At 34.1% G+C, this 13,510-nt stretch overlaps 2 protein-coding genes across 2 annotated transcripts in view; one reads left to right on the top strand and one right to left on the bottom strand.

Annotated features, from left to right (window-relative positions):
• The window catches only part of LOC136990246 (alpha-soluble NSF attachment protein-like), a 40,217-nt gene that overhangs the window by 7,418 nt on the left and 19,289 nt on the right, over positions 1 to 13,510 (bottom strand). The window contains exon 7 of the mRNA XM_067288639.1: positions 11,198 to 11,282. Within this exon, the coding sequence (XP_067144740.1) occupies positions 11,198 to 11,282 (85 nt within the window). The remainder of the gene's footprint in view (positions 1 to 11,197; positions 11,283 to 13,510) is intronic.
• Positions 3,244 to 8,409, top strand: LOC136990092 (uncharacterized). The gene has a single exon (XM_067288444.1). The coding sequence runs from the start codon at positions 3,244 to 3,246 to the stop codon at positions 8,407 to 8,409; it is 5,166 nt and encodes a 1,721-aa protein (XP_067144545.1).

Here is a 13,510-nt window from a genome sequence, read left to right as displayed (position 1 = left end):
ATCCGTGAGCAAATTTGAGACAACATGCATGCTTACTTGAATAAAAAAAATATCAAATAAATGAGTTTTCACTTAAAAGTTGTGAAATTTTATACAGAGGATTTTCTAAATTCTCAAACTATGTTAGAGCAAAACCAGAAACTGTGTTTGGGAGATTTCCTCAATTTTTGAATCATGTTAGAGCAAAACCATGTTGTAGAAGTTGTGTGTTGTACAAGGAATACCTGTATACATATATATTTTAATACCTGTCCCTATTCTCTCCAATAGTGGGGTCAATAGGAATACTTATGTTTCAATGTAATTCTCTTTTCAACATGCAACTGGGATGAAATAAAACCTAATTTTAGTTTTTAAAAAATGTTTGCTAGCCAAAAACATTTGAAATACAAACATACCTTGGTTAATGTTACTTCTGGTAATGAAGCCTCGATATAATGAAGTTCACAATTTCAGGCTCCATGTAATATAAAAAATATTAAAATTTCAAGGTCAGTGTCTGGAAATCACCTGATTGGCTAACAATAGCAACTCTTCACACACTCCAAAGCTTTAGGTATGTCTGTTTTAACAGTTTCACACATCATTAGCATAATTTAATCATTGCTTATACTTTGTAAGGTGTGTTTCAATGTAGTGCACTGCATAAATAAAGTATGAAGAAAAGAAAGAGTTGTACTAGAAAAAAAACAACATTCAAGAGATTAGAAATGAAGTTATCCAGATGGCTCAATCAACAGGTTTTGAAAATGTTCTGAGAATGTAAGAAATTTATTAAATGCAAAAAGGTGATGGTTTTTCAGTGAAAGATTTAGTAAAACTTTTTAACAACAAAACCAAAGAAAAAATTAAAGAAGTTCTTACTGAAAAAGTGTCAGCAACCAAAGGTTTAAAAAGGTATTCGAATGACATTGAAAATGATCCTGATTTAGGAAGGAGTGTTATTGTTAAGTGATCAGTGTTAAATGCAATAAATCCTTATAAGCAATTGTTAAATGAAAGAAAAAAAGGATAAACCATCAACTTTAGATTCGTATTTTAAGATTTTGTGATTTTATATTTGTTTGATATATGATACTGACTTTTTATTTAATGAAGCTTTTCTTGTTTCAAAAAACTCTTTCATTTTCTTTACATAAAACCTATTAAGGCCATAGTATTTATACCACTTATATTTATACCTTTAATGAAGTAATTTTGTGGAATACATCCTCTTCATTAATTGAGGTATGCCTGTATATTAACTTGTATGTAAAATTCATTCACAAATACTGTATGTAGATATACAGTGGGTGATCGGTTAACAAACAAATCAAATAAAAATCTTGTGCGAAAATGTTCGTTATGTTCAGACAATTAACACATGTTCGGATAACGAACACCTCACAGAACAAGCACAAGAAGAAGTGATGTAAAAAAATGAATACCAATTGGTCTTCCCTTGTCTTCAGGCAACAATTCAAAACTTTTCGGAGCGCAGGAGACATCAACATCAACGCTCAACCCAGTATATACTGATTAGATAGTATTCCTCCAAACCTTAAAACTCTCCCTTGTAATTCCAGCCTTTTATTTTTCTGACAGAAACAATACTTTTATAGTATTCGCAAGACTGTTGGTCGGGCACTCATTAAGTTTTGTGTTGGATTTTATTTTCAAAAGATGAGAGTATAATAGCAAAGGTAGAGAGTGGGCAGATGTCTGATGTTGCTGGGCAGTATGGCTTGAACATATCTACAGTAGGCCACAGTTCAATCTTATCTAAGAAAGATACTGTATAATCAAGAAGACTCAAGCAGATTAAGGAGTAACAAAAATCACATCTGAGAAATAAAGAACATTGAAGAACTCATAATGGAACCTGAAATTGATCTGACAACAGAAGAACACCAAGAAACTTGGCAAAATATGTTTTCTTCTGAAAAAGAGGATTAATGCTAATATCTGCTATTAATTTAAACATCTTTTGAAGAAGTGGAAGGATGTCAGAACAACGGTCTTAGAATGGCATCCAAACCAGGTTGAGGTTAATAGGCTTGGGGATCTCTACAATTACAATGCTATTAATTACTTCTGAAAAATCCTGAAGAAGAGAGAAAAGCAATCAACATTAGACAGATTCTTTAACCCCCACAAATGGAAAAAACATGACTAATAAAAATGCAATACTGTGTATATATGTATTTTTATCATCACATATAAATAAACGTAGTAAGAAAGTATTTATTTTTTATTTTTTTGGGGTCACCAGAACAAATTAATCCAATTTCCATAAAAACCTATGGTAAATTGATAATCGGCTAACAAACAATTCGGATAGCGAACAAAGTCTTGGAGCGGATTATCACCCACTGTATAAGAATCAATCACTTTATAAGAAGACATAAATAATATACATACGTTAACCAATCACCCACTGTATAAGAAAACATAAATAATTAATATTAATGAAAAATAAATAAAAAATGAGAATAGAGTTTCTCCTGCTGTTTAAAGTGCATTTGTTGATGGGTCTCTCCTCCTCATGACATGTGAGTTTAACACTTGAACAACTTGAAGCTTTACGAATTCATTCATCTGAGACATCAAGGAATTGATACGGAAGATACCTTATTGAATATGGATAAACTTTTCTTTTAACACTTGCAGCACCTTTCCAACAAAAAAAAAACAATCCTTCTTTGAGTGATCTAACTTATTTCTCTTCTTCCTCAGTTTCTTCTCCACTTATTTCACTCTTGGTTAGAGACATATTCTCTTTGATTAAAGCCACAATGTGAGTGATCTACACCATCTGATCCCAAGTGATCAAAAAAGATGTTCCAACCTGGTGAAACAAGGATTCATTTTTCCTGACTGTTTGGCTGTAGATCTTTATTCCTGTTGCCGCCTCGAGCGCCACCGTATTTTTTGTGAGAAGAAAAAATGATAATTAAAAAACGTTTGGAGACGAGAGTTTTTTGTAACGGCCAAGTAACGGCCAAGGGCGTCAGCCATATTGTTTTTTTTTTCTTGTTCTTGTGTAACGACCCGCAAACCGCATTAAACTTTTATCAAACCGCAAGTGTTTTCTTTCATATTTATACAGTCCATTAAAGATCGACAAACATCTGGTCCGTCGAGGCGGATGAGAAGAAAAGAGACAATTTCGCAAGCAAATAAGATTGAGTTCAAACTTCATTAAGTCGCCTATCCAAGGTAGGAAGAATTTATTTGTCCGTTACACGTGGTAGAGAGTTTAAAATGGATCAGCTCGAGAAATTAAGGAAAAAACGCGCTTCGATAAGAGCTAGTGTGACGAGATTAATTAGTAAAGTCGATAGTCTAGTTGAAAGCGACGATAGAGAGACAGAAACCTTTCTAGAAATATTGGATCAGTTTAGTCGAAAGGAAGAGTCGTTGAGAACGTTAAACGGGGAGATTGAGGGCCTCATTACTAGCCCAACTGACTATGACACTGAGATAGTCAATAGTGAAGAATATGAGGACAAAATTATAAGTTGTAAATTTAAGATCCAGTCTCGTATTAAACGATTAGAAGCAGATTCGTCCGTCGTTATGGTGAGTCAGGCCCCCGTAGGTCGAAATAACTCCGCTAATATTAAATTACCAGAGATTCCTCTACCGAAATTCTCTGGAAGATATGAAGAATGGAGTAACTTTAAAATGCAATTTGATAATATCATTTCGTCAAGCGAGCAACTATCGGCTGAACAGAAACTACATTATTTGAAAGCTGCTCTCATAGGGGAAGCTAAGAGTTTAGAAACGTTAAATGATTCATTTGCTTCATTGTTTCAAGCGTTACAAGAGAGGTACGAAAACAAGAAATTAATAGTAGAAACCCATGTTAATGCGATTCTGGACTCTGTAAAACTAGCTTATGAGTCAGCAAAGGGTTTGAGGAACTTAATTGATCTTGTGAATCGGAATATGCGAGCTCTAAAGGTCCTGGGATATGAAAGGAATGAGCTCTCCGATATCTTAATTCTAAACATTGTACTTCAGAAACTGGATAAGGAGACTCTAAAACAGTACGAGTTCAGTATTAGTTCGAATGACGTTCCTAAGCTAGATAATTTGATTTCATTTTTGGAAAAGCGTTCTCAGATTTTAGAAAATATTAATAAGGCCACGTTCGTGAAGCCAAGGTGTAATCAAGATAGAGTTAAACCGAGAAACTTATTTGTGAAATGTAACAATTCTATGTCTCGTTGCATTTTATGTAAGCAGAATCATCCTGTTTACAATTGTGATTCTTTTCTACAGTTGGAAGTCTCCCAAAGAAACGATGTTGTGGCCAAAAACAACCTCTGCTTCAATTGCTTAAGTGATCGGCATAAGTTATCACATTGTAACTCCAAAAGCTGCTGTAAGATATGCCGAAAGCGACATAATACATTACTGCACCAAGAGAAACAAGCTATAATTGGTTCAAATGCACCAGTGATCGACAGCAAACCGATTTCAACCAAGCAGGATCTTAATCCCGACGCAATAGAGTTTCGTGAGAGTATACCTCACTCACTATCATGTATTGACAAGGGAAATAAGACAGTAATTCTCTCGACAGCCATGGTTTGGGTTTTAAATCATACTACCGGAGCCAGCATTCAAGCGCGCGCAGTATTGGACTCGGGCAGTATGTCAAATATCGTAACTAGAGATTTCGCAAGTCGTCTGGGCACACCGCAAGAAAGAATCGACCTCACAGTCTCTAGTATAAGCGGAAATAAAACCTCGGTCAAGTTTAAGCTGCCTGCTACAATAATAAACGGTAATGGATCCTTTTCTAAGACGCTAGAGTTCTTAGTGGTGCCAAGGATCACGGATTTACTTCCGGTTTCCTCTCTACACGTCAGCAAAACAGAAATACCCCGTCAGTTAGCTGATCCAAGATTTGCTACACCAGGCAAGATTGACATGCTTATTGGAGCTGAAGCATTTTTTGAAATAGTCAAGAACGATCAAATTCGTCTATCGTGCAACAATAACCTAACATTTCGCAACACAGTTTTTGGATACATCGCTACTGGGTCCACAGACTCTAATGATCAAGATAAATATTGTGGACTAATATCAGAGTCTGAATCAATCGATAAATGTTTACAAAGGTTCTGGCAAATAGAAACTCTTACAGAGGCTCCAAGTTTGATGAGTAAAGAAGAAGAGTATTGCGAAGATCATTATCAAAGAACTCACAGACGTAATGAAGATGGGAGATACATTGTGCAGATGGCAACCAAGGAAATACAAAACTTGGGAGAGTCAAGGAAGTTAGCATTGAAGAGATTGAATCAATTGTGGAAGAGACTATCAAGGGACAAACAATTAAAGGAGTTATATCAGAACTTCATGAAGGAGTATTTGGACTTGGGCCACATGGAAAGGGTGCAGGAACCTCCCGCTGATCAGACAGCATACAATATATGTTACTACCTTCCGCATCACGGTGTGTTTAGACCAGACAAAACCACTACAAGGTTAAGGGTAGTCTTCAACGCATCTGCTCCCACAACTTCTGGGCTGAGTCTAAATGATCATCTCTTGAAAGGTGAAGTAAAGGAAGATGTTTTCGAGATCATGACAAGATTTCGAAAATACAAGTACGCTTTTACAGCAGATATCCAGAAAATGTTTCGTCAAATTCTAATTGAGCCCTCGCAACGAGATCTCTTAAGAATTGTTTGGAAGAACGAGGAAGAAGAGATGCCAGTCACCTACAGACTGAAAACTGTGACTTATGGAACCGCCAGTGCTCCCTTTCTGGCAGTGAGAACCCTTAAGCAGTTGGCTTACGATGAAGCAGCAAGATATCCTCTGGCCTCTAAAACCATATTACGAGATGTCTACATGGATGACATTGTGTCAGGTGAGCAAGATTTCGATGCTGCCCTCGAACTACAATCTCAGTTGTGCAACATGTTGAGCACATGTGGAATGACACTACACAAATGGAACTCTAATTCAATGAAATTGATGAACAGTAGTTCACCAGAAAATAAGGAACATTGCTTTTCCTCAAGTGCGGAACCAACAGTAAAAACCTTAGGCATTATTTGGAAGCCGGTTGAAGATCAGTTCATATTCAGGGTATCGATTCCAGAAAAATTGCTTTATACAAAACGAGAAGTATTGAGTGTCATCGCCAGACTTTATGACCCCTTGGGTCTTCTGGGACCAGTTATAACTCGAGCAAAGATCTTTCTACAAAAGCTGTGGCTCATTAAGCTCGACTGGGAGGATACTCTACCAGAAAACCTTAACTATGATTGGGTGAACTTTGTGTCGTCCTTGAAAGCCCTGGACGATCTTAAGATCACTAGATATATTTTAACAGATCCACTTCAAAGGGCTGTCTTGCTAGGATATGCAGATGCCTCGGAGTCAGCTCATGGAGCAGTAGTTTACATGCATTGCATAAAGGAAGATGGAACTGGCAAGACACGACTTATTGCTAGTAAATCTCGTGTCGCTCCTCTTAAGGTTATGACAATCCCTCGATTAGAGCTATCAGCTTGTCTAGTACTGTCTCAACTTGTCAAAAAAGTACGCTCATGTCTGCAAATGGATATAGCTGAAGTGATCCTACACACAGATTCAACTATTGCCATCGCTTGGATCAACACTCCCGCATATCGCCTGAAGACCTTTATTGCGAATCGTGTGGAAAAGATCCAATCTATTACTGAAGGCTGCCACTGGAAACATATAACTTCCCACTCCAATCCTGCAGATGTAGTTTCTCGGGGTTTAAATCCGCAAGATCTACTATCCATGGAATTATGGTGGAGTGGAGTGCAGTCTCAAGTAGCACCAACCGTTCAACGTCAGGATGAATATGCCATCGACACTTCCTCCGATGAAAAATATCTATCTGAGCTTAAAAAACAATCGCATGTTAATTTGGTGTCAGTGTCAAGCTCTGACCTTGACAATACCCTGTTTGAACTTAGTAATAATTACATCAAATTAATTCGCATACTTAGTTATATTTTCCGGTTTCTACATAACATAAAACACGTAACTCGTCGATTTGGCCCTTTATCAAGGAAAGAACTCCAAGAGTCCAAAATTTATTTGATCGGCAAAGTACAAGGAATGGCCTTTGCTGAGGAAATAAAAACATTGCAAATGGGAAGGAATCTAACGAAGGGTCAATTAAGCAGATTACATCCCTTTCTAGATAAACAGGGTCTAATGAGAGTCGGCGGTAGATTGAGCAATTCAAATTTATCATTTGATAAAAAGTTTCCAATTCTGCTACCTAAAAATCACAAGTTAACCCACTTGATTATGAGATATTATCATCTGAAAAATTTGCATGTTGGTGCACAGACTTTACTTTACCTCGTCAGACAAGAATTCTGGCCTTTAAGTGGAAGAAACCTGGCCAGAAGGGTGGTACATGAGTGCCTCGTTTGCTTTAGAAATAAACCCAAAGTCATGGAACAAATCCTAGGAAATCTTCCTTCGGAGCGAATGACTCCAAGTCCCCCCTTTAAACATGTAGGGATTGATTTTTGTGGTCCCTTTCTTATTAAATATAAGGGACAAAGAAAGGGCACCTATCAGAAGTGCTACGTCGCAATCTTCGTTTGCCTTGTGACTAGGGCAATTCACCTTGAAGTAGTTACCGACCTAACAACCGAGGCAATGATAGCAACCTTGAAAAGATTTTTTAGCAGAAGGGGTAAAAGTGCGTCAATTTGGACAGATAATGCCACAAATTTTGTGGGTGCCAGTGCGGAGTTGAAACGCCTACATAACTACGTAAAAACACCTCCTGACAGTTTAGCTGATTATCTCGCCAGCGAGGAGGTCACTTGGAAGTTCATACCGCCCAGATCACCAAATTTCGGTGGCCTTTGGGAAGCAGGAGTGAAGTCCTTTAAACATCACCTAAAAAGAACCGTAGGTAACTCGCATCTAACTATAGAGCAGTTTATAACTATCACCACGCAGATAGAAGGAATTTTGAATAGCCGACCGCTCACTCCTATGTCCTCTGATCCAAGCGACTTCCAAGTTCTAACTCCAGGACACTTTCTTATCGGAAGACCTCTGACTAGACTACCGGAGTCAGATCTCACCAGTAAACCAGATAACTATTTGTCTCAATGGCAAATGTTAACTAAATTTGTTCAAGTTATATGGCGTAAATGGAAATTGGACTACCTAAACAACCTACAGGCCCGACATAAGTGGCAATTTGAGAAGGACAATATAACACCAGACTCAATGGTCGTCTTAAAAGATGAAAACCTCCCACCCGGAAGTTGGTCGCTGGGCCGTGTACAGGAAGTTATCAAAGGACCCGACGGGAAGGTGAGAGTTGTTCTGGTGAAAACTCCTCAAGGTGTTTTTAAGAGAAGCATAACAAAATTGTGCCTGTTACCATCCATCTAGAAAGAAAATGTGATTCTCCTTGGTGACCTACACGCGTCATTTCTGTTGTAATTGTTAAATTTAAATTTAATGTTTAACATTGTTTATTGAAGTATTACTTCAACGCGGGCCGGGATGTTGCCGCCTCGAGCGCCACCGTATTTTTTGTGAGAAGAAAAAATGATAATTAAAAAACGTTTGGAGACGAGAGTTTTTTGTAACGGCCAAGTAACGGCCAAGGGCGTCAGCCATATTGTTTTTTTTTCTTGTTCTTGTGTAACGACCCGCAAACCGCATTAAACTTTTATCAAACCGCAAGTGTTTTCTTTCATATTTATACAGTCCATTAAAGATCGACAAACAATTCCCAAAATGTATTTTCTTCAGGAATTGTGTGAGGGAGGCTATAATTCACTGTCACCTGATTTCCCTGATCTTCTGAAGCAAGCTGAGGTAAATGACAGTTTACAAGTAGAAACTAAGAGAAAGAATATAAGAAGTATTGAGGAAAGGGAGAAACTGCTGAAGAAAAACATGCAGGTCCACCATATGAATGTTCTAAATAACATTTTTGGTTGATTATTGAAGATATAGCAAGTATATTTATAAATTTTTGGACAATGAACTCCTATGATACACAAAATACATACCTACAAAGTTGTTTACAATCTAAATAAGTATACAGAAGAAGACCAAACGAGGTATCTAAAAGAAATTAAACAATTGTCTATACAGTGAAATCTACTGGAAAAGATGCTATAATTTGCAAAAAAACAAAATCAGCAACAAAGCTTAATACTGTAAAAGCCAAAGCCATCACAACAGAAAAGATTCTGCCAAGGTGTATCTATGTATGGAATATTTAATAAAACTGTGTATTGATACATAATGAGAAAGTTTGTTAATAAAAGCCCTTACAGTATCAATATCTTCCTGGGAATATTCTGTAATATGACTAGAATGTTTACCTCTTCCTTCAGAAACAGATGAAACTATTCCATTTTTTAATCATCTCACTGTATTCTCCAGGCATCCTCTATTTTTATGAAGTTCATGTGTACTGTATGCTCAAAAATGCAATGAAATGAACAAGAAAGCTGTATCTGTAGACAAGTATAAGAGGATATTTACATTGAAGAGTATAATATCAGTTTCAAAAGCCCTAAATCAGACACTTGTCAACATTATGATGAACTTCCAGTGGCTATTAAACGTAACCATGTAAAAAGTATTATGTACATTCATCTAAGACATAAACAATGTTAAGTACAACAAAATGTACTTCTCTATCACTGAAAATGTAATTTATTCAGCTTCCAGCAAACATTAAAATGTATCATTTTACAGACATACATCATGCATTCCAATTCAAAATGAATTCTTTCAACCTGAAGCTAGAATCAGGTGGATTCTGAAAATGTTTCTAAATTGATACATGTTACATATTTGCTGGAGGCTGAAGAGGTTCAGTGGTCAGAAAAACCAAATTTTGTGAAAACATGTTTCTCATTTGTCTGTTAAATTAAAAAATTAGGACATTTTCCAGAAATTTCTTCTCTTCATTTCTTGAAATATGTTACATATCCCTTACCATTATTCACTGCCAAACCCTGCAATTAAAATTAATAAAATACTACAGTAAATATTGGCCATGATTCATGAATATGTCTGTATCACATATTATTCTTGTCAAAAAGAAACCAGTGTTTTTATGATGTTGATAAATGCTTAAGTCTATGTTAAGTGTTAAATAAGTTTTCAAATGCTATTTGTTAAAGATCGTTTTAAAAATTAATTCATGCTAATTTTCACGTTAATTTTAATTTTCAAATTTAAACATGTGTGTGACGCATGGCATTATTTTAAATATATCCAGGAAGGTAAATTGTTGCAATGAACAAATCGTAATGTTACATTTAAATTTTCTGGTAGTGCCTCATTTATGCAGAATCATTTTAAATTCAAGTATACTTTTCTACCAACTAAAAGTAAAAACAGACAAATGAACAATGATACTGCAATAATAATAATAATTTTATTACTTGTTTTCAGTTTTTGCTAAAATAATAGTTTATCAAAAACCAGATTTGTTGCCAGCACTAGTCTAGTACAATGTCAGAGATTTTTATAAAAAATTGTAAATGCTAATAACAAGTAAAATCTTCATTAAATCCAAACTCTCTCAAGATATAGCACATGATCCTCCTCCATCTCCCCACTCCTTTGACCTTTAACCACCAAAATTTCAATCCCCTTTATATAAAAGTTACTATGCTAAGTTTTGTTGTAAAATGCTAAATAATATGAAAAATTTACTATGCTAAATCTTTACCCCATCTTGATTTATTAAATGAATTAGATGCCAACACAAATACATACATAGCCACAGAATTTTTTCCTTTTTTTACTGTTTTGGGTTCAGGAGGATTCAAAACATTAAGTTTTTAAAATAAATATTTCAAAGAACTATAAAAATATTCATAATTGAAGTAGTTCCACAAACGAGCAGTCCTGATGGAAGACTACAGCGAGGATAGAACTCCAACTCCAGCAGTAAAGGTCTGTTGTGGGGTATGCACTTCATCATTTGTGAAACTATTTCATCAATTAAGAATTTTTATTATAGTACTTTGAAATATTTATTTTAAAATTAAATGTGATGAAGCCCTTTTCCAAGAATTTTTTTTTTGCAATTTTTGTAATTTTAATATTTAAGTTTTTACTTAAAAATTGTACTTCAAAAACAAAGCTGAAATTAGAATATCATATTCAAAAATAATAATTTTTTAAAATAAATGTATCTACTTACTTGCTCATAGATTTCAATTGCCTTTTCATATTGTTCAAGTTGTGCAGCATACTTGGCTACACTAAGCAAGCATTTATTAGCTGAACTAATAATAATAATAATAAAGAATTATTACCTATTCAATTGAATCTATTTACATATTAAAAAATATATATGAAAAAAGAATTTTATATTGTCTTATATTACATGATTTACAATGTTTAAATCACAACTAGTGAAGTAAAATATTAAAATACAAATATTTACTTAAAATATATTTTTCATTTTTAGTAAGAATAATAAAACAATTATCCCCTTCAATTTTATAATTAAAATATTGTATCTTTAAAAAATTTTATATATTGTTTGTATAAATTATAAATATTTGCTTTTGCTTTTCACTTATGTGTGCAATTTCATTTCACTTACAAAACAAGTTTCTTTCAAGATAATTTTACTACTGGTTTAATATTATGAATTAATTTTCATCGTATATTATAATCTGAAATATTTGAAGATAAAAGCATAGCACTAAACAATTAAACAATTAGAATATCATATTCGAAAATAAAAGCCATAGAACAAAAAAACTACAAACTAAAGTTGTAAAGTACTGTGACCAGGGGGAAGCTCTTCCAATCTACATTTTCCAGCGCTCATTTCTTCGTAGATAAAAGCCAAAACGCCCCCAAGAAGATATGGATAGAATTCAGAAGACATTCGTATGTCACCGGTTCCTTTTTTAGAAATTCTTAATTAGATATATTTTTTGTGTTTTTAAAGGACTTTTTAGCATTTTGGTGGCTAGTAGTCTAAAAAGGAAGGTTGGTTGCCAAGATTGTAAAGTTTGGAACACAAAATAAATGGTGGTCCCTATTTGGGCAGACTTTGCCTTCAAATATTTAACTACAATAAAAGCCATAGGACGAAAAATCTACAAATTAAACAGTATTTTATTTCAATATAAAGTTGTTTATAAACAAGAAACAGCAATTTGCTTTGCAAGACAGATGATGTTATAAAACAAATGTATATGAATCATTTAAAAGTTTATAATAAAGTTTGAAATAAACATATTAAAACAAAAAATATCCAACAGGAAGTAACTTTAATAAATGACAGACCAATGAAACAATGGATCTCTTGAATTCAAAAATTTTGTTGAGCTCAATTTGAAAAAATTGTAGACCTATATTTTCCGCTGTCATCTGTCTGTCTGTATTTCCTTAATTTTAAGAACAAAGTTAGATAGATGAAAGATGAGACCAGTTATGAAAACCTTAGGGACAGGAGGCCCTAATTAACTACGTATAAACTTCCGATGCAAACTGGAAGTCATGTTATTTTAATTTAAAAATTTTTTCCTGAAAGATGTTAGATGACTGGCACGACTCTATTGTTAAAGAGAAAGTATGATGTACAGAAGCAAGACACTACTAATTTGAGGCAGAGAGCATATGTTTTAAATTAAATAAATTAAAAATATGATAAAAAATTTCAGTCTAGCATTGTGATGCTGTCACAATAAATAATTGCTTGTTCTATCTTCCTTTTTATGTTCTATTGTAACTAAACTTGATGATGATTGTGATGATGATTGTGATGATGATGATGATGATGGTGATGATTTAAAACTGTCAAAAATGTTCATTTTAATTTATTAAAGTTACTTCTTGCTGAACATTTTTGGTTTTAGTGTCTTTATTTTGAAGTATCATGTCCATTTTTTGGGTAGTGTCATATTTATAATGAAATTTGTTTTTTGTAGCAAACGAATAAACAAAGTCATCACACAAAGTATTCATTGATATCAAATACTTCCACAATTCTTTCACAAAATTCTTTTGTGAAGAGAATTTGACTTTTGGAAGTAATTCTATCCATAGAAAATGATGAAACATTTGCCATTATTACCATTAATTGAAGTATTCAAAAAACCAGTTTGGTGTTTGAATGACTGATGACGTAAAATTTGTCCTAATGTCTATTTGTGTTTGAACTGTGTACAGCAACAAAATTCTGCACTGAGAATAGTCTTTGAAAGGATGAAAATGTTTTGGAGTCAAAAACTATTGACTGAAGTTTAAGGTTAGTAAACAATACTTACACTTCCTTCAGTTGTATGTAAGTAAGCAATTTGTAAAAATTAACAAACTCCCTTCTTTAAACAGATTTTTTTTATAAGTCATTTGCAGCAATTTCTATTAGTTCTAGCTATTATAAATTGACTTATAATTTTCAAACAAACATTCCATTTTAGACTATGCAATTGCTCTAATTTTAATAGCTGAGGATGGTTTAAGAAACCCGAAAGTGTCTGAAAGAAAAATATTT

The sequence above is a fragment of the Centruroides vittatus genome, unplaced genomic scaffold, assembly GCF_030686945.1.
Source record: "Centruroides vittatus isolate TY-2023 unplaced genomic scaffold, ASM3068694v2 scaffold_861, whole genome shotgun sequence".
Lineage (NCBI taxonomy): Eukaryota > Metazoa > Arthropoda > Arachnida > Scorpiones > Buthidae > Centruroides > Centruroides vittatus.
Note: the sequence above shows the minus strand (reverse complement) of the source record. Positions and strands in the feature narration are given on the sequence as shown.

What these genes read in the sequence shown, in the direction of transcription:
- LOC136990092 (XM_067288444.1), top strand. Translation starts at nt 3,244, where the DNA reads ATGGATCAGCTCGAGAAATTAAGGAAAAAACGCGCTTCGATAAGAGCT.